General features: G+C 33.7%; 3 protein-coding genes across 5 annotated transcripts; 2 read left to right on the top strand and 1 right to left on the bottom strand.

The window, feature by feature from the left end:
• The first annotated feature begins 748 nt into the window (after window positions 1-748).
• On the top strand, window positions 749-4,392 carry LOC140878745 (acyl-CoA-binding domain-containing protein 3-like). 3 transcript variants are annotated; one of them, XM_073282367.1, is made up of 5 exons: window positions 753-1,899; window positions 2,816-2,921; window positions 3,011-3,093; window positions 3,200-3,278; window positions 4,094-4,392. In XM_073282367.1, exons 1-5 carry the CDS (start codon window positions 788-790, stop codon window positions 4,103-4,105), a joined length of 1,392 nt encoding a protein of 463 aa, XP_073138468.1. In that variant the 5' UTR covers window positions 753-787; the 3' UTR covers window positions 4,106-4,392. The 3 variants fall into 3 exon arrangements, with proteins under 3 accessions (XP_073138473.1, XP_073138463.1, XP_073138468.1); XM_073282362.1 differs by lacking the exon at window positions 4,094-4,392 and having other exon boundaries at window positions 752-1,899; window positions 3,200-4,085; XM_073282372.1 differs by lacking the exons at window positions 3,011-3,093; window positions 3,200-3,278; window positions 4,094-4,392 and having other exon boundaries at window positions 749-1,899; window positions 2,759-2,890.
• Window positions 4,393-6,841: 2,449 nt separating this feature from the next.
• Window positions 6,842-10,624, top strand: LOC140883854 (uncharacterized). The gene is made up of 5 exons (XM_073290454.1): window positions 6,842-7,114; window positions 7,333-7,447; window positions 7,565-8,215; window positions 8,323-8,506; window positions 10,347-10,624. Exons 1-5 carry the CDS (start codon window positions 7,038-7,040, stop codon window positions 10,370-10,372), a joined length of 1,053 nt encoding a protein of 350 aa, XP_073146555.1. The 5' UTR covers window positions 6,842-7,037; the 3' UTR covers window positions 10,373-10,624.
• A 1,246-nt stretch (window positions 10,625-11,870) lies between these two features.
• LOC140865577 ((S)-8-oxocitronellyl enol synthase-like) lies at window positions 11,871-24,134 on the bottom strand. The gene is given in 3 exon segments (XM_073270261.1): window positions 11,871-12,462; window positions 12,464-13,301; window positions 23,714-24,134. Coding segments are annotated over 3 exon segments (1,575 nt in total). The 3' UTR covers window positions 11,871-12,146.
• Between the last annotated feature and the right edge of the window lie 583 nt (window positions 24,135-24,717).

The raw sequence follows: 24,717 nt of genomic DNA, 5'->3' as shown, positions 1-24,717 counted from the left end.
ATTAAAAGACGGAGATTGATAGAGATGCAAGTTAAATTGAATTAAATCTAACCAAGAAGACAAGAACGGAAAAGACCAATTTTAAGACATGTGGTCTACTTCATTTTTTGAAATGGGCTAAATGTGGGCTATTTAAGATTTTTTAGTTTGATTACCCATGCTAATATAACATTTGTCCAAAAATAACACACAAAATTATTTATAAATATATATATAACACATTAAAAAAAATTAAAAAAATGGGTCACCCGAGTGGCCAGTATATGTTCCTCCGTCCTTGGGGACAATATTTCAACACAATCGATTTTAGTCATTCGCATGTAAATCATATAGTCAAAAGATTAATATGATTGTTAAATTTGTATAATTACGTCATTATCATAGTCTCTCGTGACATACACAAGCACACATAACATAGTTATTGGACTCTATATTGTCTGTAGGATGAAAGTGTATTTTACCATTCAAGTCTTAAGCATAATCACATGCGTTAAACATAGTATTATGTTTAATTTTATTTATCTAATTACTTTAACATATCATTAATAACTTATCATTTTATGTCATTTCTTATTTTTTAAGTTAATAAAATTCAACAAAGATCGTCACCCAATATTTCAGGGACCCCAACATCCACATCAGCATCCAAAGTAGCCGAAAAGGAGAGCTGAAAGAAAAGAATATGCTTTGCTCTTCCCAGTAAACATCCCCCTTTTACATTAAAATATTATACCCCCAAAAAATAAAGAATAACCAAGTAATATACAGTTGGTTGCTTTGATGATTAATGTTGGCATTGAATTTGGAGTCCATCATTATCTGTAATTCATTCCCACTCATCTTTGAACCTCTCACGAACTTTTTATTTATCTCCATTTTCCCCTTTCTGATTATCTCTCATCAGATTGGTTTGGAACACGAAAAGAACATGGAAATTTTTCAAGACTCGACTTTTACAGCTTTTGTGGCTATCATTTTATGTTTTTTAGTGGGAAAGATCGTTTCTTTTGCCGTTTCTGACTCCGCTGATGATCATAATTCTTCCGTTTGTGCTGCTGTGGCAAAAGAGGTGTCTTTGAATAGAAGGCTTAGAGTTAAGACCACAAAAGGCATAAAAAAAGTGAAGTTTGTTGACGATGTCAAGGTCGAAAGCGTTGATCGGTTTGCAAGTGAAGATGGGTCTGAAAGTCTTGTATTGTTGGATGATGCTGAATCGAAGAATGAGGGTGAAAATAGCGTTAAAAGGGTTGATGAAACTGGAGAAATGGGGATAAAATTTGATTCTGAAGTGAAGGGTTCCGAGAAACAATGTTTTGATGTCAAGGAGATGAATGACGTTGATGCCCAAAATAAGGAGTGTGAAATTACTGAAATGCTTGTTGAAAAGGACTGTGGTGGTGATAAAAAGGATATGGTTTTGGGAGTAATTAATGAAATGCTTGTTGAAAAGGATCGTAGAGTTGATAACATTGATATAAGTTTGGGAGAGGAGGGTCTAATTATTCAAGAGCCGAAGAATGAAATTGTATTGGAGTGTGATGACATGAAAAATGATCAAAAACAAGAAAATGGAGCTGTGGGTTTTGGAGAGAATGAGGGATTAAGTGGTGGAGATGAGGCGGATGTGGTGAAACCGAGAGGTGATGGTGTCCTTGTTGTTGATGATGATGATGATGATGATTGGGAGGGAATAGAGAGGAGTGAATTGGAGAAAGTATTTGCAGAAGCTGTTAATTTTGTGGAATATGGAGGAAAGGGGAAGGAGAAAGATGTAGATTGGTGGGCGAAATTGGATGGTGATAAGAAAACGCTGTTGTATGGACTTCATAAGGTTGCGGTGGAAGGTCCGTGTCGTGAGCCTCAGCCTATGGCACTCCTGGTGTCATCCCGTGCCAAATGGTATTTGATCTTTGTTTGGGTTTGCCATGATTGATAATTGCTATATATCTTGTTGTGCATTGCATTGTCTATAACTTCTTGGTTGTAAGACGTAGAAACAATTTAAACTAAGAATGACATGTAGCTATTCAGTTAGCGAGTGTTAGGCTTGCCAAATCTGGTCTATCACTGTAAATGACTTTAGGGATGATTCTCAAGTTTTAATTCCTATCTGTATTGAAAAAGTAATGATTCCTACTAGGTGCCATGACATAGGGCGGCGACACAGTCAATGTCCTTCTGTATGTCATAGATGTGAATTGTTGTTGCAACTACTTAGTGTCTTGCTGTTATCTTGCGGTTGGTTATTTATCACTGACCCTCAAAGTATTTGCATATCATGTCTGAGAAATGAAGCTTCTTTTGATGAAGTTTCTTGGTTCAGCTTAGCTTGTGAGCATGCAAGCACCACTGAACTTTTCATAGTGTTAAGACTTTCTGGAACAGGTCAATACATTTCTCAAAACAAACAAGAGATGAAACATACAAAGGATGAAATCATAGATCAACTAAGCTCTCGTGGGAAGCTCGCTATAATATTAGTATACCGTGTACAAATGACATTTCTCTAGTCACATCGGCATTTTGTGTTCAGGTTATTATCTCAGTTGTAGTGCCCTCTACCATCACCTTGAACTTATCCAAAATTAAGAGTCATACTGAGAATGGGATCATTATATTACTAGAGAACATCTAAGTTTTAGATAAAGAATGTTATAAAATTCTGAAGCGAACCTTAGTGCTGTGAGAGCCTAGGTCCAAACTCCAAAGATCCTCGAAAAGCTATCACGGTATAGTTTGATTGCTAGTTATATAACAGGGTTGGTTGAAAGCCGCTATATATGAGTGATGGAGACAACTAATTCCATTGTGCAAGGAATGCATGGCAAAAGCTCGGAAACATGAGTCCTGAGGAGGCTATGGAGAAGTATATCAGAATTCTCTCAGAAAGCGTACCTCATTGGATGCCTGGATATTCAGCGGTAAGTTTGTCATTTCTTGATTCTTCTATGTATATACTGATTTTGCATGTAAAAATGTCCTACACTATATCACTGATTTTTTTCTGCAGGATACTGATCTACAAGGTTCTTTTAAGTTTGAAACTGATACTGATTCCGAACCCGTATTAAACCCTATTTTGGAATGTGGAAGGTTGGGATGGTTTTCATTTCCTTTCTAGTTCTTGTTATTAATTCCTTATTCAGGACCATTTGAAATGTTCAAGTACGTATTGATAGCCTATTTCATTCCTATGCAGGAAATTGGAGCTGAATGCCACTGATATATGTGATTCTAACATCAGTCCAAGTTGTGTGGAGCATGTGACGGCTGACTCGGTCTGTACCTTGCTCGCATCTGAATATGTATCAATATTTACGGTTTAATCTATTTGTATTGAATGTTTGATTAAATTGCCTTTCAACAACATTTGGCTGCAAGATAATGTGAGCTGATTTAATTATATTACTCCAAAATGCTGCTTTGCAAGGTAACAAGTGATTTTTATTGTTGGTTGCTTCATCAAGCGTAGCTTTTTTTGGCTTTATGTCACAAAAAAGATATCACCATTCCTTGTCACATTGTGATCTGTCATATCCTTTCGTTCACTTTGAAATGTCTTTATTTCACTTCGAAGTGTAGGAAACTTTTGGTTTGGTGCATCCTTACTTCATATATTGAACACCTCTGTACATCAATTCGAGTTGCAATCGATTAGGCAAATTTGGATGTCTGGTTCCATCGTAGTGTCCATCTTTCACAGAAAATTCTAATGCTTGATCAGTTATTGCACGTGAGTTGATGTATTTGATAAAAAGTTGATGGATGGGTTTCAAATGACACACTTACTGTTGAAATTGCACAACTTTATATGGAATGGATTTCAAATTCAATTCAATTTTGTCCATCCAAGCAAAGTAAGGAATTTGAAATCAGTCGATTTGAAATACATTATCTTAAACATATCAATTCATCAATTCTTAGTGAATCTTGTATTGATTGTGAGTATCGCGTAGTATGGCCTCAATTTATTGACTGTCTAGGAGTAGCCTTGTAAGAAAAATGGATTAAAATAGCTGCATTTGGAACTGTGTAGACTACGTTGCTATGCAACAAAAATTATAATCAATGACTTCGCTTGTGATATTTTCAGGCTAAAGATTAAGCTGCCTGCAGTCAGGTCCAAAACCACCACTCCAGTCAAGTGAGGCACTTGGTTTCAAGATTTGATGTGTATTGGCTTTATATTTGCTAATTGTTTTATATTAATTAATGCCAATGTTATGCATGGTATATAGTACAGTGAATATATGTATATATCTGCTATTGGAGTTGATCACTGGCACTGCTTTGTGCTAGCTCGTTTATTTAATTTGGTGAATAAATGTCCAGATTTGAAAATGTGATGTATATACTGGAATTCCAGAGGACAAAAGATGATAGTTCAGAGAAGGTCCTTATTATCATTTTGGCATTAAGTTCACACACTGATACCAGAAATTTAGCAGTTCTCGCCTGAAGGGACCAAGGACATTCTTTCATATGCCTCTCCATATCCATGTCCTGGTCTGAACCCAGGCCCGGATCCTCCATAGTGCCCGTCTCCTCCTCCAACGCCACCGCCACCGCCACCGCCACCGCCACCTCTGCCACCATACCCGAAGCCTGAGCCTCCACTGTAGGGTCCTAAACCACTGCCACCTCCACCTACACCTCCTCCCATTCCACTTCCTGAACCATATCCTCCGATGTTCCATCCACCACCATTACCGCCTCCAAACCCATATCCACCGCCTTGGCCTATGCTGGAGCTCCCACCCCCTCCAAAGCCACTGCCTCCACCTCCACCTCCACCTCCACCAGTACCAACGCCACCACCTCCCGGGCCATATCCATTACCACCATTTCCTCCACCACCACCTCCCCCACCCCCAAAACCACCACTGTATTCTCCACCATTTCCACCCCCACCTCCTCCATTACCTCCGCCATATCCACCAACCCAACCTTTCCCACCATCGTTACCCATCCCATTCCCATATCCACTAGTTTTCAGCTCCATAGCAGCATCATCTTGCCCAAACATCCTTTGCATAGAGTCTGCCACATTGTGATTCCCACGGTGCAGAAACCTTCCTTTCCTAGAAGCGTCAACAGCTGCATAGTTATGGAGAATAGAACACACCATCATAACCAAGAAAAAAAGAATCCACGAAACCACGTTATACCTCTCCATTGATCCTCTCTAGGTACTCTTAACACCAGATCCCTGACTCTTATTTATACTTGAGATTGAGGAAAATATCAATGTAAAAAAACTGCAACCCGTCGAATTAGAAGCTCACCACCTCATCCCTACTATCAGTGCAGTAAAGTTCAGGGAAAGTGATGTATGCTGTGATAAGAGTTAGAAAATGCCAAATGGATGCCGCAGTATGTGGGTCATCCAAATGAAAGGAAAGAAGATGGTGATGATATTGGTGATTGCCAGTGGTAAAAGCACATTATATAGGGTGCTCCTATCTGTGTTTAGGGTGTATCATGGTGGAGTGGAGGCACGACGCATGCTTGATGGATTGGGTGGTGGAGGCATTTTGCATGAATGTGAAATGAAGTTTGGAATGAATGGCACTTGTAACATATGGGGGGAAGTCTTTTTTGTTTTTGGAGGAAGAAGTATAGGCATACTTCTCGCGTCCTAACTGTTAAGGATTGTTTTCAGAAACAATATAACTTGTGGTTTGGCATGCTTGTACAACAGTACTAATGGCAACCACTGCAGGGAAATGTTGAAAAATGAGGTGGCTGTGCAATGCAATAGCAACACCATTGGATGAGTGGGTCATATGCGGCTCAATGATCCAACGGTTCTGCAATGCACAACACTGTAGAAGATTCAAATCCTCAAAAATGATCTTCTCTCCGCATGTATTTTAAAAATGATGGCCGTTCATTAAATTGCATAATGAAATTGGTTGCATCACGTGTTTTTAGACATTACCTTGTTTTTTTTCCTAATGAGAAGGTTACGAACGTATGATACAATAAAATCAAATAACATCAAGAATGAAAAAATGATTTCGAATATTCGTTATTCATGATGAGTTATGTTATTTGCATTTTATATTATGTTCCATTAGTGAATCCTGATAAGTTGAAATATAAATAATACTGCTCATTCATTAATTGTAAATTGATATAGGATTGGATTGGTTTTTCCAATAATACGGTGGATGTATTCAACCATTTTCCATCCAAAATATCTCATTTTGTGACTATGTCATATTTCTTTTTTAAGTTCATCTAATTTTTTTGAAATTAGGACGACATCTCTAGTGATACAGTGAAATAAACATCTCTTGATCAAAAAACATGATCAAATCTCTTGATCAGAAAACATGAATTTGATCTCGTGTTAAACTTCATATATTGAAACAATAATAGACAAATAAGAGCAATCACACCGTTGAGAGACTATAATCTTGTACTCCTTCCGTTCCAATTATAATGTCCATGTTTTTTTTTTGTTTGTCCCAAATATATAGTCACATATAATATTTAGTAATATTTTTTTAAACTTCTTTACTAATATACCCCTATTAACTACACCTTAAAAATTGTGCAATCATTTTTTAATATATTAAATAAGGATAAAATAGAAAGTTTATATAAAATTTGCTTTTTCAATAATTTTTTCTTAATATATGTGAAATACAAAACAAAACAATACAATACAATGTAATTAAAACGGAGTGAGTAATAATTACTACTTCCAACCATCAAAAATAGTCCCTAATCAACGCACGCTTAGTTTGACTGCTGTCAAACGACGCCGTTTAGAAGATCCGCTGTGGAACTTGACATAATGATTTATTCCGAAATCCATGAAACATAAACCGCCCAATTCTTCTCCATAATACAGGGATTCCTTCTTATCCTTTGTCGAATAAGCATTTTCCTTCGTAAAAGGGGGAAAAAAAAAAAAGAGAAAAAACGGCATATTCCGATCCATTATACTCGTAAATAATCAGTTCCTTCATTTTGATTTGATCTCTAATTTGTTTCTCAATTCAAGAGCGTGTAATTTTTGGGGGAAAATGGCGTCGGCTTTTGATAGGTGGGAAAAAGATCCATTTTTCTCTGCTGCGGAGGAAGTTCAAGAATCTGCAGACAGGTACTTTGAAAAGAATCTGTTTTTCAACTTTGGCTTTTGATTCTATAATTTAGGGACACGGATAAATATTCTGCAATCAATAGAATATTTTAGCTTTTTCCGCGTTTGTTGTTCAGTTATTTTATTCATTTTTGTGTTGCGTTCTTTTTTTAAATGCTATTATTCGAGAATTAAGTTGTTAGATTGGATATGTTAAGGTTATTGAATTTCTTATGAAGGATGGAATCAGCTTATAGAAAGTGGATCCATGCTAATAAGGACACCTCCGGGCTTTGGAATTCGGATGAGCTTCGACGAGATCTCCAGACAGCCCTTGGCACTACCAAATGGCAGGTGATTTAATTACACTTAAATGCATTTAGTTGTAGAGATTTCACTCGGATTTGTGGTGGTATTGGTTTTTGTGGTGTTGATTTTTTTTTTTGCTGTTACTATGCTTGTGCTCTGCAGTTGGACGAATTTGAGCGTGCTGTGAGATCGAGTTACACTAGCAGTAGTTCAGCAGATGATGCCAAAGATAGGCATCACGATTTCATAAAAGCAATTGAGGACCAGACTTTGAAAGTAGAAACCTCTTTGAATGAATTGACTGTCTCACATGGCAAGCCACCATTGCCTTGGGTGCGACTAAATGATGGAGAGCGCGATGAGCTTGCATTGTTTCTTTCAGGACCATCACTATCTTCCTCTACGAATAAAATCATGGGAAAAGTTCATAAGGACCAGGGAGTGAAAAACCTGCTAGACGGTGATAGACAGTCAATGACTGAGTGTTCGAGAAGTTCTTCTCATTTGGTTGAGCTGGGTCGAGGAGAGGCTAATGGGGAGATGTTTCCAGGGCATCGTAGGACCTGTAGTGCCAGTGCTGACATTGGCTCCTGGGAAATTGCAATGGATGATGATGTTTCGCCTCATGAATCTTCCCATGCACAGCCTGATCCACCCCCACGAAAGATACCCAGTTTTTCACAGTTTTTGAGTACCATGGAATCGTCCATGTCTCAGTTGAAATGGGCAAAGAATGGTTACAAGAAGTTAAAGCTTACAGATCGCCATCAAGAAACCAATACCGCATTGCCTCGATCTCAGAATTTGACAAAAGTCTGTAATTGAATTTCCTCGATTACATTCAAAATTATTGTCTGCAGCTCTTTTATTGTTTATGATTATGATTAGTTTAATGGACAAGGTCTACATTGTCTGTGAAGGGCATCAACATATGTTACGAGAAAAACACAAGTTGCCTCGATGGTTGTGATGATTGTTATGAAAAGCAGCTGTATGGTTGGTATGGTGCCATACAAAGGCAGTTTCAGAGGTCCCAATATCAGATGCAATATAGCCGACCTGTTCAAGTGGTTTTCTCCGTAATTATCCTCTTATGCTTGCTTGGTGAGTCTTCTGATTAGTTTTTTTCATTATAATGCACGTCATTCTAAAAAATTAATTTGCTGCGATCATTATGCATATACGTTATGTTAAGCCATATATGGAGTATAATAGTTATTGCTAGAGTTTTACCATTTACTTTCGTGCTAGGTCATCAAACTTGCTTCTATAGTCTAGAATGTCTGTTAGCCAGGTCTCAGATGGTTTTCCTCCTCTTTGCTCTAGAAATTTTGATGTAGTTGCTACTTGACCGACACCTTAGTTCTTCATCGTCGGTTCCTTGCTTGAAAAAAAGGCGGAAGAGGAACTTATGCTGTGGGAATTCCTCTCTTTATGGGCCCTACTTCTGGCCAGAGATCTAGAATACCTGCGAACTATAGATCCACCCTGGTCAATCAACACTGCTGAATCAGGTCCATGAGTAACTGAGAATTTGAAACTGATTGTCGATTATTTTTTATATATCTGTGGAACTAACCTAACTCCAGTTCGATTCAAATCCACAACTGAAATTTGGATCGCTTCCTAAAAGCTGGTATCAAAACCGTTTCCTGGTCGTGGTTTTAAAACCGAAACGAATCCGTGATCTTATGGTTTAAATTCATCTAAATTTAATATCTCGAGGTTACATAGAGATAGATAACTTAATTTATATAATTCAAATTAATTGAGTTATATATATTAATCGAAAATCTATTTGTATTTCCTTTTTCAACAGAAGAGCAAAATATTGATAATATTTTTTTTTATCAAATCATTGAAGATTTAAATTTGAATGCTTGATATTTTGATGATCGGGCAAGCTGTATCATTATTTGTTTAACCGTTAAAAATATGAAGAAATAAATTATAGCAACCTAACAGAGTCAATGTGGCTCGGTTCCTATTCCACCTTTTATTTAAACCTGAGCTATGAATTCTGGAGCCAGACCTGTCCTTTTTAGAAATGAGGTGTCAGATTTAGAACCGTGGCCAGGCACATGCCGAACTAACATAAGTAAAATATATTTTTACGTTTATGCACTGCGTTGAGTAACAGTAATGCAAAAGCTTTTACTCTACCATTTTAAATGGTGGTTTTCTCATTGCTGTCTTTTTGACCATCAAAAAACTTGTCCAATTGTTATATGCCATGTTGCTTTGTTGTATTAGTCACATGCTTATTTTCTGTTACAATTGGGAAAATATTGGCAGCTGTTTTTTCATTGTGAAGATGGACTTGGAAAAGAAACTAGCATGATTTACAAGCAGTGTTTTCTTACTTGTGAATTTAGTGAACATGCTTAAAGAGTAAACTTGTAATTTAGATATAATCTGAGCTGTGGGTTTGCATATTGTATAGCTAGCAATTTTAACCCCTCAAGTGTTTTAGAGAAGAAAGTGAAGAGAATATTTTGAACTAGCTTCTCGAAAGAGTTCATTGGAGTTTTCTGCATCAATACGTAAATATCTGAACGAAGTTAAGAAACAATCAGGAAATGTATAAATCGTTAGAGTAAGTTGTTTGGAATGCTTAGTATCTATTTAATCCTATTTAATGCCTGCTTTACTCCAGTACAAGAAAGCGGCTTACTTCTATCAATATACCAGTCTGCTACTAGGATAGGATGTCATGGCAGTTGTATAAGTGGGCAAAAATGTAAAAACCATTATGTAGAGAAGTGAGGCTATCGTCTTAATTATTTGGTTCCTTTGGCTTGAAATTTGACAGATACTTACCCTTTCATGTGATATAACACCTTGCTATTATTGCCTCTTTGTTTTTCAGTACTTGCGTTCATTGGGATATAACTTCAAAACTTGCCTATTACTACTAGGGCTTAATATGCTTTTTCTCCTGCAGTATTATTGGCTTTGCGTGCATTCTGAGGAGTTAATTCCTCTGTTTACTCCGATTCTGCAATCCGCCTGAGGTGAAATTATAATGGAGGTGGCAAATTTTCTTCAGTGTCACCTGACCCAGATAGGTATTATGTCAACTTCAAGCTTGATTTTACTCAAATATAATTAAGCAGTCAGGATTCTGTTGTATCACCAACAGCAATCCCCTCCCTGTCCTGTATATAATTCACTGTGGTTATTGTATTGTACAATGCTAAAGTAGGTAACACGGTTCAGTTTGGTGCATATCTTGTACGAATTTTACTATCGTGAGTTAGTATTTTGAATCTTAGGATACGATACACCTCCTCTGACGTATCTCTCAGTGTGCAAGCTCCTTGTCTCAAAACCAAGGTAACTTGGATATAAGATACATATACTACGTTTGATTTATCCCGTGTTCTGTGAACTCATGCTATGTCTGCATTGATGGTTAGCTAAGTATGATGTTTTGGAGGTATTTTCTCATGTGGTTCCTATTAGAAGAGTTATAATTATAAACTAAAGTTTGCATCTATTTCAATTTAAGAAATTGGGGTGATAGAATCTGATGTTGCATGTGGAGTGGGGTTAATTCCATCTGGAATGTCCCATTTTTAGGTTTTTGCTGCTCTTATTGGACTTCTTAAGGTCGTTTCTTTTCTTTTTTCTTTACTTTTTTATATTTTGGAATTTCATTGTATAAATTTTGGATAAATGATATTTTATAAAAAAAAAAATTATAAGAAAAACTTAAAATTTATAAGTGAAGTATATAAATTTATTATTAAAATTAATTTTATTATTTTATAAACTCAAATCCGTGAAATCCCATGAAATCCGACCAATTTTGTCAAGATTTCATTTAACTAAATGAAATCCGACCAATTTTGTCAAGATTTTAATCGCGAAAAAAAACAAGTATAATCGACTACAATAGAAATTTGTTAACATAGAATATTAAAATCACAAAAAGACAAACACATAAGATCTAAAAAATAATTTTCATTTTTTTAGGGTTCTTGTATATTGAAACTGGGCATTGAGCGCATTGATTTTTTTTTTTTTTTTTGGAAAACAATTGAGCGCATTGATTTTAAGTGCTCGTTTGTAAATTGTTCTAATGTTTATTTGCAGTATAATTTGATTAGTTTGTTTACTTCCAATTTTATTTATAAAAAACAAAACAAAACTAATGAGACTTTTGAAAAGATGAAATTAGTATCTACTTTTGCATTTAATTTATGAGAGATTTTTTATAACAAATATGAATTATAGGGATAATTTATTAGCATTTGTTAGGCATAAAATTTTACATGATATTTTAATATTTTTTAAAAAACAACACGCTATATTTTTATCTGATTATTTAATGTGTTATCCTTTATAAATGTGTTTTATTACATGGATTTATTTGATTCATATAATTTTCACATGAAATTAATGAAACATTCTGATACAAACTATATATAATATACAATTATGAAAAATAAATAAAGAAATATAAACAAAATTCATAAGAGTTAGCACATGATATAAGTGAAATTGAATTTAATAAAATTTTAGTGGTTTTGTTTTAATATTTGTATGGAATGGATTTTTTTTTTATCATGTTTTTATCCGTTAATCACTCATCTGCTCTTTCTTATTTAAAATTAAATTTATAAGCTAGCGAATTAGCCCACGCATACGGCTTATATAATATAGCTCTAGAGTCGGCCATCGCTTATTCCCCCAGCTGGATCCCCAAGTCATCTGATAATAAGAGAGTGTAGTCAGTCATTCAAGGAATGAACCTGTGATCCCTCATCTTCTTGATACAGCATATGGAAGACTTGGTGGTGTCCCTAAATCCCATAAAACCAAACTCCTTGTTCTTGTTCATGCTGCTCAAAGTATCCCTATTCCTCAACGCAACATCAGCAAACCAAAATGCAGCAATATCCCTCAATTTTGTAGGAACCAGATTGTTCTTCTCAACTATTTCATCCCAAACTGAATCCTTACCTTTCATCGCATCCTCCAGCAGCACCGGCTCCTTGCCTTGGACGTATCCTACAGCTTCCAAATCAAATTGCTCCCCCAAAACTTTCCATAGCGTAATTGAATACTTGGTTTTTCGCCTTAGGATCAGTTGCGGTCCATACGAAATGTTCAGCTAATAAATCAGCATTCACGGCATCCGAGAAATTAGTCCAAGATACCTCTGTTCCAGTATACACTAATGGCTTGTTTTCATGCTTGCAAATGGCAGCGTACACGCAAAGTGTGCCGACGATGTTCATCAAGCTACACGGGGAGAACCCGAAAATAGGTGCGGGGCGATGGATCGACCAAGTTAGATCATTCTTTTCTGCTGCAACTTCCCAGAGGGTGTCTTCAAGATTGTGGTAGAAATTTTCTTGATTTAGCCTAGGCAAATCTTCGTGGAATGGACAATCGTTTGGCACATTTTTTTTGGTCGTGTCAGAAAAATTGCCCATGTAGTATTTGATTCCGGTTAAAAGGGATATATGTTTGAGATTCGAAGCATTTGGGGCGAGTGAATGGAGGATGTTTCTGAACATATTTGCGTTCAGCGAACACTCCTCGGAGCCCGTCCAAGTTACGTAGAAAACATGGGTAATGTCGGTGAGAGGGGATAACTTGGAGTATGTTTCCTCAGGGTTTGCAACATCACATTGAATATATTCCACGGCCAGCCATGAAGGGCAGGGGCGGCGAGCAACGCCGTAGATCTTCCATGGGCCGCCGGGCGTGTCGGCTGACGACAAGGTGGTGGCCAAGCTGCTGCCAGCGATGCCGGTGAAGCTGACTATTAGGCCCACGCTTCGATAACTTTTGGCAACTTCGTTGAGTTCAGATTGTTTCTGCACGTGAAATAAGGAAAAAAGTAATTTAATTTGATGAAGAAGAAGAATAAATACATGGAAATAATCTTATATTTCTGCATGCCTGTCCAGCATCACAAATTGATCTTTTGTAGTACTTGCTGCTCATTTTGTTGGTGTGAAGACGTTTGGCCTTTGAAGACAGGAAAGGTGGATTGATTGGATTTGATCAGATGTATGGTTTTCCTTGTATACCTCTCTATATATATAAACACGCACATATATATATACACTGGGAGAAGTACATTTTGTGTCCTGTTATTTGCAATTTTTTCACTTTTGGTCCCGTTAACGTTGAATTTGTATTTTAACTTGAATAAATTTTTTTTCATTTTTGGTTCTTTTACGGTGAATTTTTATTTTTAGTCATGTAACTTGTATATTTTTTTTTTTCATTTTTGGCCCCGTGTCTTACGAGTTAATTTAATAAAAAAAATATCTAATTAACTCAATCTAGCTAACTCATGAAAAAAAATATTATCTTTTATATTTATATTATTATTTTTACTACAAATATTGATCAGACATCCACGCAATTTATCATAAAAGACATGCTCAATAATAATTATGAAGATTGATATACATTATGATTGAAAATAATTTTTTTTAATCATGCTTCGTCGTCATCCACAGAAAAGGGATCATGAAGATTAAAAGTCAACCCTCTATATATCCTTTTTGGTACGAATCATGGGATGCCAAAGAATGTAAAATATATGGATGATAAATTCATATATGAATAACATAATATGAATAACATAAGGGCAACTTGTAGATAACTCTCTAAATCAAACATAACTTTCAATTTACTCTCTATATTTGTCTTTCCGAAAATGCCATTGTCGTTATTTTAATCATTATTATTTCTTGAATTATCAAATGTGAAATCGGATTCAAAATCTGATTCACTTGATTCATCAAGATAATAAATATTTTCATCGTCGGATAAAAATTCAATTGTTTCTACGGGATAGAATCCAATAGTATATATTTCTTCAAGAAGTTTAATTTTATTTTTCTTTTCGTTTCGTTTTGGACATTCATTCGCATAATGTCCTTCTTCGTTGCACAACCAACATGTGCAATTCTTTCTTTTACCCTTTGGACAAGGTGGTTTTTTGTTATCAAACTTTTTATAAAATTTTCTTTTATAAGATTTTCTGAAGAAATTCTTTTTAAATTTCTTTTTCTTATAGGGAATAAATTTCTTATTAAAAGATTTATAAGGTTTATTAAATTTATTCTGTTCTGTCGTTTTAAATATTTGTGTGACATGTTTGTTTTGCAACCGTATTCTTTTACTGTGAATTCCATTTTTTCACAACAAAGTTTATTGTTTTGTTTGTAGGATTTAGAGATTCTTTTATTTAGTGTTACTTCATGACATTTCTTTGTTATTATGTCTTTGATGAATTTTAGCTCCTCCTAAAGTTTTAGCATAAGGACTAGTTAAGAATTCATCTTTACTGTGTATAGGTATATTAGATATCTTATTAAAGATACTTAGTTTATAATGTTCTTTTTTATCAGCATCTATTAATTGATAATAGTTTGTTTCATAATCACAAATAAATTCTTCTAAGTAACATAAATTGCATAATTTAATATTATCTAATATAAATATTGCTCTATTTTGTTCTATATTCTTAGCTACCAAATTAGCATCATTATTAGAAACTCCTAAAAATTCTTGGTACAAGGCATCAACAAATAGTTCGAAATATCGATGTCCTGTCATTCCTTGTGGTAGATTAGTAATTACTAGGTTTTTAGCCCAAGTTCTTACTGCTCCTACCAGTGTCATTTTTATCATCCCATGAGTTAAAACTTGAATATTCTCACTTTTGTCTAATAATGGTGTTAATTGAATTTGTACTGATAGTTCATTTGCCAATGATCTATCTTTGATTTTCTTTCTTTGGCTGTTGAACAACCTAAATCTAAGATATTTTGTTTCACAAATCCTGATGTTTTTGATTCTCTAAGAATATCTCTAACATCTTTATAAGATCCAGAGTATTGGTCTCTGTTATATTTAAATTCTTCATCATCTCTTCCACCACTACCTTCTACATTCGTTCGTAGATTTAATCGTGGTCTAGAATCATCTTCAGATTCTGATTCTGAAATATCCATATATCTGTATTGTTCTGAGTCCTGATGTGAATGATATAATTCTTCTGTATTTACTCCTATTTGTTCAAAATCAGATGAGTCGGTTTCACTAAACATCTCCATACTTATGTTTGCCATAACTAAGGGGGATTTCTATACCATGATTCAATTTTGAATGGTGGTTCTTCTTCCATTTTTTTTTTCCTTTATCTATTGGAAGAACTTTCTTAAGATAGTTTAATATTTCATTACTATGTCTTTCTTGTTCAATTATTAATCTAGTCGTTGCTAAATCAATATATTTTTTGAAATTCTTCTCTAATTCTTGTATTGATAGATTGATCTTATTAATATTATTTTCTAAATTTCCTAGATCTTTTTCTAATTTTATTAAGGACGTCATTGCAATGAGGTTGATTCATTAACAATAGCATGTTTAATTTTAAGAATATTTTGATTCATGGTTCCAATCTTATCAAGAATATCTTCATCATTTCTAGCAAATGATAATGATCTTCTTGGTACAGACTGTTTTGTGATTTGGAGGTAATCTGAACTCCATCTTTTATAGGGATTTATTTCTTCAATAAATGCTTTTCGAGGGTGTTCAATTCTTATAATATTTTCAAATATTCTTTCAATAGAAATAGTTGGTTTTGTTGAAATTATTCCTGTTTGAGAATTATTACTTATTGCTAAACCAACAACATAGTTTATATTGATCGGATGGTTTCGTGTTAACATAAGATTATTTCTATAAAAGTAATAATCTAATGTTAAAACGCCATTTATGTTTTTATCAAAAAGAGATATATTGTATTGTGGATAAATACAAAATTTCATCTTTTTGTAACATAAATTTCCTTAATTTTTTTCAAGGATAGAATCCTCGAAATTACGTATTCTTTTGTCACGAACTGTTATTTCAATTGGTTTATCTATTCCTTCTCGGTAGTGAGCTGATATTATTATTTCAATTCCTCCGATATGAACATATTTCAGTTCAGATCGTTCTTTTTCACTGGCTTTTGCCATGATGGTATTAATATCTTGAGTTGTTAATAACTTCAGAGTATTAGACCTTGATTCGTTATTTATTTTACAAGATCGTTCTTTTGTACGAATCGAATAATAAATTAAATTTTTTCTGGGATTAATAAAATTTGAAATCTTACTTAGTATTCCTGGTTGGTCTATTAGATTTGTTTTTGAATTAGAAAACCCTGTTTTCTGTATTTCAGCAAACTTACTTTGATTGAATATAATATTCAAATTATACTCCTGGTTTTCTTCATATTCATCGACCAGGTTGTTTTGATTTGAAATTGTTACTTCTATCATTTTAACAGATGATAGAACTTCTTAATTTTCTTAAGGCTATTAAAAGCCTTTTTGTTGAATCTATCTGTTCTAATAAATTTTGAAAATCTTCGAAACTATCAATTGAAGATTGACAATTTTTAAGATGTTTCAAATTGTTTTCACAATTTTCTATATCAAAATTTATATTTTGAGAATATAAATTAAAGATATTCATTTTTGTATTTTCATACATTTTTCATTTAGTAAAAATTGTTACTTCTATCATTATTATGTCTTCAATTTCATCGTTGCGGAATTCTTCATTCTTCAAATTCTTATGAATTTTCTTATTCATGGATTTACAGATCTGATTCATGGATTTACAGATCTGATTCATTTATAACAGATAAATGTTTTCATATTAGTTTGGTTCCATTCATGGGTTATTAATACAAATTTTAGTTGATAAATTGATTCAAATATGGTTAAATCAGAAGTATTTAAACGATATTCACGAAATGTATCATATTCATGATCATCTTCTATTTCGAACAAGTTTTTTATTATTAATCTTCCATTTCTTATGGATGATGACATGATTAATGTATTTTGACTATTTCTTTGAATTAAGGGCTGCAGGAGGTTTAGGAAGGTTACCTTGTTTGAATGAATCTTGGTTTTGAGCAGAAGCCAAATCCTTGCTTTCCCTTAACGATCACTTGATCAACTGGTACTTGCTCTATGGATCTCCAGGTTTACTCTTAACCATGAATATTCAATGATTGGTTTCCAACCTTATCCTCCTTACGCCCTGCTTGTTTAGTTATTAGCCATAAGGCTTATTTTGTTTCTGATTTTATGTTTCTTAGTTTCTGATAGTTTTCATACGTCTTGTATGAACCAGATTGTAAGAAACTTTAAGAAAAGAGAGATACTCAAACTTCACTTTCCTTTTTACAGCACAAAACATCTCTTTTTATAGGCGTGGAGAAACGTATACATAATTAAAAATAAAAGAAAAGAGGGGGACCACCCAACACTACATAATAGAAGCAGCTCATTTTACATCTGAGTGGATTCCTTTAACATGTGGTATGGTCCACGATTTCATTTGTTTTTACATTGTGTCACTCTCTGAATCACTGGTGCATTCGGACCATTTCTTTATTGGTTTGTCTTTTTTGACAGTTGATTTGTCCTCTTTGACGTCTGCTTCTTTTGTCTGAATGGGTTGGCAATGTCCACATTTGTGAGTGGAAATCATTGTTCTTAGTCTTTGACATAATATTTGTTGGGTTTCTCGGGTCATGTCAACTCTTGCTTCATAGATTGGAGCTTCGAATTGAGCTAACATGGCTTGTTCTTTCTTTTGGATTGTCTCCTTGTGTCCAGTGGTTAATAAAATTTTACTGGTTGCAAAATTTATTTTAACCTTTGAGTTTCCATCAATCTTTCCTGTCTTTGAGATCATATCAATCAATGTCTTTATTCTTATCTCAGGAAGTGTTGAGATATCCATTACTGGTTTTTCTTCATTTGATCCTTCGAATAAGAACTTGTCTTTTTTGTTTTCGACATTGAATATATACCATTGGTTGATAGAATTTGTTATCATCCCAATCTGGAAGGGTTGAGTGAATACTCAATGTTAATACTGGATCGTCCTTAAAGACTGTTTTCTTGAACTGGATGATACTATTTCTCAACTGATATGGAAATAGTTCTATTTCTTGATTGTTGGGACTGACTTTCAATCCACTTAATAATCCATTTGAAAAGAATCTTGCGACTTCATGCGCTGGAGCACCTTGCAATGTTTTTGCTCTTGATATGCTCTGTGTGTCACAAGTTTGTAGCCAAGATTCTGCAGATGATTTGGCTGTTCTCAAATAGTTTAGTGTTTCAAAGAATTCAGTCTTGAGTTTTTCTGAAAAAATTGTTTTTTCAAAAATTGGTTTTTGTGGTCGCAGATTGACCATCTTTCTTTCTTTCTTTTCAAGGAAACTTTTAAACGTCCTTTCTTCTTTTTTATTTTTCTCGGTGCTGGCTGTGTCCACCGGTTCTTTTTTATTTTCTTTTTCTTTGTCAGTGTTGGCTGTGACCACTGACTGTTTCTCTTTTATCTCCATTATTTTGTCAAATGGAGTTGCCATTTTGATTGGTGTTCTTGGTGAGGATGATGATGATGAAGCTATCATCTTTTCTTCTATCCTTTGAATTTTTCTACTCAAATTCCTTTCTTTTAGTTGAAGAATTTGAATTTCTTCCTGCAATTCAATCAATTGTTCCTTTAATTGACTTAGTTGCTCCATCTTGATTATACTCTGCACAAGAAAACATATTTATATATATAATGGTTAATAAAATAACTCTTTTCGTGAGTAATTCAGATAATTTTATTATGCGTATCATTGCATTTATAAATTCTTTTGCAAGAATTGAATCAAAATCTTAAATTGATTATTTTACTCAAAAAGTAATTTATGTTTCTGAATATAAATCTCATTTCATTAATTTATATTCCCCATGCATTCTGAGGCATGTTCGGATGACTGAAAGTCATAAAATAATTCATGTTTCTGAATATAAATCTCATTTCATCAATTTATATTCCCCATGCTTTCTGAGGCATGTTCGGATGACTCACAGTCATTTTCTGGATCACTTAGGATCCCCTTTGTTATTCCGTTACTACGGATAGTATAGTTTGGATGAAGTTCTCTGGTTAATGCGTCGGGTAATGAATTATCCGTTCCTTTGACATGTTGGATCTTGAACTGATAATGGTTCAATTTCAATTGCCATCTAATTAGCCTTGCTGCATTTCTCCCTGCATTTCTTGATATTTTTCTTGTTTTGAAATATGTTAAATTCATATTATCTGTTCTTACTAAAAACGGTTTAGAAATAAGATAAATTTTATAAGTTTTAATTGTGAATATTAAAGCTAATAATTCTTTTTCATTCGAATGATAATTTAATTGTGCACCTTGAAAAGTTCCTGATGTATAGTTGCATAATTCTTCATTATTTCTAGTAGATGTTTTAGTAAGTTCTTCTAAATTTTTTTTCTCCAGTATAAGCTTTTAAACATGCTCCCCAGTATTCATTTGAAGCGTCTGTTTCAATTATTATTATTATTATATCTTTATTTGAAGGAAAATATAATTCAGGAAGATTACTAATTATTTTCTTTTTAATAGTGTCTATGTAATTAATATCTTCTTTCGACCATTTTCACTTATAGTCCTGTTTAAGTTTTACCTGAAGAGGTTTTCTGATTTCTGCAAGTTTCTTAATGTAATTTCCAAAATAAGTTAATAATCCTAAAAATCTTCTTAATTGATCTTTATCCTTGATTTCACTAGGAAAATCATGAATTTTCTTAAGTATATGCGGTTGTAAACAATGTTTTTCATCTTTTATTTGTAATCCTAAATAAATTATTTTTGTTTTGAATAATTGTGCTTTATTTTCAGAAAGTATAATTCCATCTTTATGACAAATATCTAAAACTGTCATGAGATCTTTATAATGTTGATCTAGTATTTTTGAATAAATTAATATGTCATCTATATAAACACAACAAAAATCTATGTATGATTTAAAAGATTCATCCATATATCTTTGAAAGATACCTGGTGCTTGTTTAAGTTCGAAAAGTAATACAATCCATTGATACTGTCCTTTTGGACAACTGAACGCTGTAAGTAATTGTGTTTGTGGTTCTAATTGAATTTGCTAGAATCCTGATTTACAATCTAAACTGGAAAAATATTTCATTTCTCCTATATAAGATAGTAAATCATTCTTATTTGGGATATAATATCCATCCATAATTGTTGCTTTATTCATCTTTCGATAATCAATTACCATTTTTTTTATCAATATCTTTCTTACTGACATAAAAGGCTGGTGAAGAGTGTGGACTTTTACTAGGGATGATTATCTTAAGTTTTAATAATTTTTGAACTTCCTTTTCAAATATTTTTACATCATCCATGTTACATCTTTTTGGTGCTTCACGGATTGTGATATAAGGGTCTTTGAGTTTTATTGAAGCAATGAATTGTTTTTTTTTTCTTAATTTTGTCCTGAGGATTTTCAGACATATATCATGAAATTTTCTCATGATTTTTTTTCAGGATTAATCGTTAAAATATTTTCTATTTTTAGTTCTATTGGATTTGTATTTCGTTTATGAAAATTCTTTGTAAATCCTTCATTTTCTACGCGAAATGCTGTTCGTATTTTGGGAATGTAAATCATTGATGATCCTTTGTTTAAAATTATGTGATCTTCAAATTGTGTAAAGGGAAGATATTCTCTTAAAAAGTTATTTCCTATTATAATGTCCATTCCTGATTCTATTTGATATATAATGGGTATTACAAATTTTGTTTCTTCTATTTCTATTTTTATTTTTTCTGCTACTGTATTAAACATGATTATTGATCCATCTCCTATTCAAACTTTTAATCCTTTATCATATTTCTTCCAATAATGATTTGGAAGTATATGCTTGCTTCCTAATTAAACACATACTTGCTCTTGTATCAACATAAGCATGTATATGATATGGTTTATGTTCTTTGATTTTAATTTGAATTTTTATATATATATTATTCGGATTAGTTTTTTTTTTTTATTATTATCCATTCTCTCATTGTTTTTAAGAGATAAGGGTAAAATTGGTATTTAGAGAAAAAAATTTCTCTCTCCAGGGAGTTGAAAGTAAGTTTTATTTATGTAGGAATTTATAAATAAGTTATAAAGTGGTTTAGGGAGTGATTGGCAATTAACCCATAACATAATGATTATAATTTTATAAAATTTTTATAATATTTGAGTCAAACATGGAATTAAAAAATATATATGCAATCAATAATTTTTTATCAATTATTTTGATTAGCAACAAGTCCCATCAAATCTTTAATTCCTTGCGACAAAGCAACTAATTAAGGGAATGTTTGCAATCACTAAAATATTTGAACTTTCACTTGTGAAAATATGCTTAATTTGTTGGCTGATTAGTAGACACAATATCAGCAATACACACAGGGAGTGTTTGCAATCACTAAAAAAAGTGATTGTTAGCTTTTGGCTTAAAAAATCATTTTTGTGTGTTTTTTAAACCTAGATTATGTGTTAGCTTATGCTTAACTTAATTGAAATCCAAAATCTAGTCATGTGGTGATTTTGATTCTCCAAAAATGATTCTAATAAGAAGGTCATTGTTAAAATCACTCTAATCACTTATTTATCAAACACTACCCAACTTTGATTTTTAGATTTTCAAATATGTTTTCAAACACTACCAACTTTTGATTTTTTTTTAACTTTTTTATAATTTATGAATTAATCACTTCTACAAAAAACACAATCTATTGCAAACACTCCCTAAGTGACGCCAAATTAAATTCTTAATAAAAAACTCGCCAAGCAAACATCACGACGTGTCCAACTCATCTTAATCTTTTTTTTTTAATTAGCTCATTAAAAGAAGAAATATTCTTTAAAAAGAAATAGAAGAAATATTTATAAATTGAACGCATGATCAATGAGCTCATTTATCCATAATAAACATAAGATTTATTTAATTTGGTGATTATTGAGCGGATTTGGATATGAATAAGTATGTATGATCAAATCTTCGTCACTTCATTAAAAATTTTAATTGATTGTCACAATTTATCTTAAACATTTTAAACATATAATATGATCATGTCGCGATCCCTCAGGAATGATTGTTCCAACACAAAAATGGATATATATATATATATATATATAATTTTGCTATCATGCCCACTCATCGTGCCCACCTAATGTGCCCACCATGAGGTGGCACTCAACTATAGGATGTGATGAATTGTGCGTCCAATAGTTGAGTGCCACCTCATGGTGGGCACATTAGGTGGGCACGGTGGGTGGACTTGATAGAAAAACTATATATATATATATATATATATGGTTTTTATTGAGAAGCAGGAAATTACAATTAAAGTGATGAATAATATATTCGACAGATCGCATGTATCGTGGGCACTAACTTCGTTGAATTCTGCACACTTGAATTCTGCAAGTAGTACTAGTGTTAATTAATACCCTATATCTAAATTTATATGTGATGTAGCAAAAAATTGATATTACCCGATTGAAGAGAATCTGGGTAATCTGTGAAGATTCGGGTAGCTGGATTAATACTCGAACGGTTTTGGAGAACGAACTTCGTAGGTTGTCACCTGCATCACAAAGCAAAGTGAGTGGCGCCGGAGATTGCCCGGCGAAGACACTCCAACACTCAAGTCAGTATTTGCCAATAAAAGTTCTAGACAACTCTAACATGTGACTATAGAGTGCGTACCTTAATAACGAGAGGACTTGAGCTATTTATAAATAGTCGGAGAGTTTCAATGAGCTTGAGCCTCTTATGGGCTTTTTGGAATTTTTGGGCCTTGATAAATTGTCCCAACAAATAATATGAGATCCAAATGAATTGAGTCAATGGGCTTGGGCCCGAGAGAAAGTCAAATTGGGTAATAACCCATCATAAGCCCCCCACTCCCGGGCATGTCGTTTTAGCGAGATGAACGAGAGTAGAAAATTTGGAGATACCGTGACAGAGTAATTGTAGTAGGAATGTGTTGTAATTGAATTGTAGATAGTAGGAAACAAAGTCCTAGTTGAATTGAAAATTGTTGGATTCACAGTATTGTCTAAATAATGAACATAGAATTGCAGTAGGATTGTGGTGTAATAGGATATGAATCAAAGTCCTGCCTGAATAATAATTATAGAAACTCAGTAGAACTCTGGCTGGATTACTATTATAAATTCAACACCGTAGTGTTTTCATCATAACTTACTAACTCAATGTTGTTTCTGAATTTTTTATTGCAGCAGTCGCGGGTGGAAAATTAACAGAGCAAAGAGAGTCAAAATAATATCCTGATAGGTACAAATCAAATTTATTTTTCTCTCTCCTTTCTTTTTTTCCTCTCACAAGATAAAATATGTATTGTATGTATATGTGTATCTATGCTTGCAAATATGTGTATATCCCCATCTATGCAATCCTCCACCATCACCATGGATGGCGGCACAACGGAGAGAAGGAGAAGCGGCGGCGGCTGGGAGATTTGGCGATGACTCATGTCGATTTCCAGCCATGGATTAACTTCTAAGCTTTCCTGATCTGGCTCGTTAGAGGCGGCATCGTTCATGGCATTTCTGTGCAAGGAGCATGGCCGCATGAGAAGATGGAGAAAAAACAGTGCTCGGAGTCGACTTCCAGCATGGAACATCCATCGCCAGTGGATGCTCCATTTCCTGGCTCGATTTGGGCGCTGTGGTTGCGGCGCGACGGCGGCCGTGGTACGGCAACGATGATAGTGCGATGAAAATGGCGCGGCGACGAAGCGACGACGAATTCCTTGGGCCGTGAGAGGGATGGATAGATGCATGTATATACACGCATATGCTTATACACACATGTTATTTGTTGTTGATAATAATTATTTTATTTATGTTTAAATTCATGGTCTTCTTTACCATAAAATCGTGAGAATTTTAGTCTCACTTTTACAACTTTTGTCTAATATTTTAAAAATATTATGACTTGGTTATTTGCATTGAGTGGTAGTGGAAAAGGTGTACTGAATATATATTTTATATATATATATATATATATATATATATATATATATATATATATATATATATATATATATATTTGGTGGGGTATCCGTTCTGGTATAAGGTATTGTACTTGTAGAGGGTGAACCAAAATACTAACTGGTTTGTTGATCTAGCGGAACCTAACGATGATAGTAAATGTAATAAGTGAATTTTCACTATTTTCAAAAATCGGACCGCGGGGTATAACAATGGTTATTTTTTTTGCTCACATATGGGCGTTGGACCGCAACTGCTATTCCGGTGGATGTGTTAGGACCGCCACTTATAATATTTTCAACGAAGAGTTTTCCGAACACCTGAGAAATTTTTGTCTTCTAAGCAATCTCTTGAGGGAATGCGTTTTCTGCA

The sequence above is a fragment of the Henckelia pumila genome, chromosome 1 (assembly GCF_033568475.1).
Source record: "Henckelia pumila isolate YLH828 chromosome 1, ASM3356847v2, whole genome shotgun sequence".
Lineage (NCBI taxonomy): Eukaryota > Viridiplantae > Streptophyta > Magnoliopsida > Lamiales > Gesneriaceae > Henckelia > Henckelia pumila.
Note: the sequence above shows the minus strand (reverse complement) of the source record. Positions and strands in the feature narration are given on the sequence as shown.

Bases quoted from the DNA above. Each gene is read 5' to 3' on its own strand.
- LOC140883854 (XM_073290454.1), top strand. From the start codon at position 7,038: ATGGCGTCGGCTTTTGATAGGTGGGAAAAAGATCCATTTTTCTCTGCT. The intron at 7,115-7,332 runs GTACTTTGAAAA...TTTCTTATGAAG, and splicing joins GTTCAAGAATCTGCAGACAG to GATGGAATCAGCTTATAGAA. The intron at 7,448-7,564 runs GTGATTTAATTA...TGTGCTCTGCAG, and splicing joins TTGGCACTACCAAATGGCAG to TTGGACGAATTTGAGCGTGC.
- LOC140878745 (XM_073282362.1), top strand. From the start codon at position 788: ATGTTGGCATTGAATTTGGAGTCCATCATTATCTGTAATTCATTCCCA. The intron at 1,900-2,815 runs GTATTTGATCTT...CCATTGTGCAAG, and splicing joins GTGTCATCCCGTGCCAAATG to GAATGCATGGCAAAAGCTCG. The intron at 2,922-3,010 runs GTAAGTTTGTCA...TTTTTTCTGCAG, and splicing joins GGATGCCTGGATATTCAGCG to GATACTGATCTACAAGGTTC.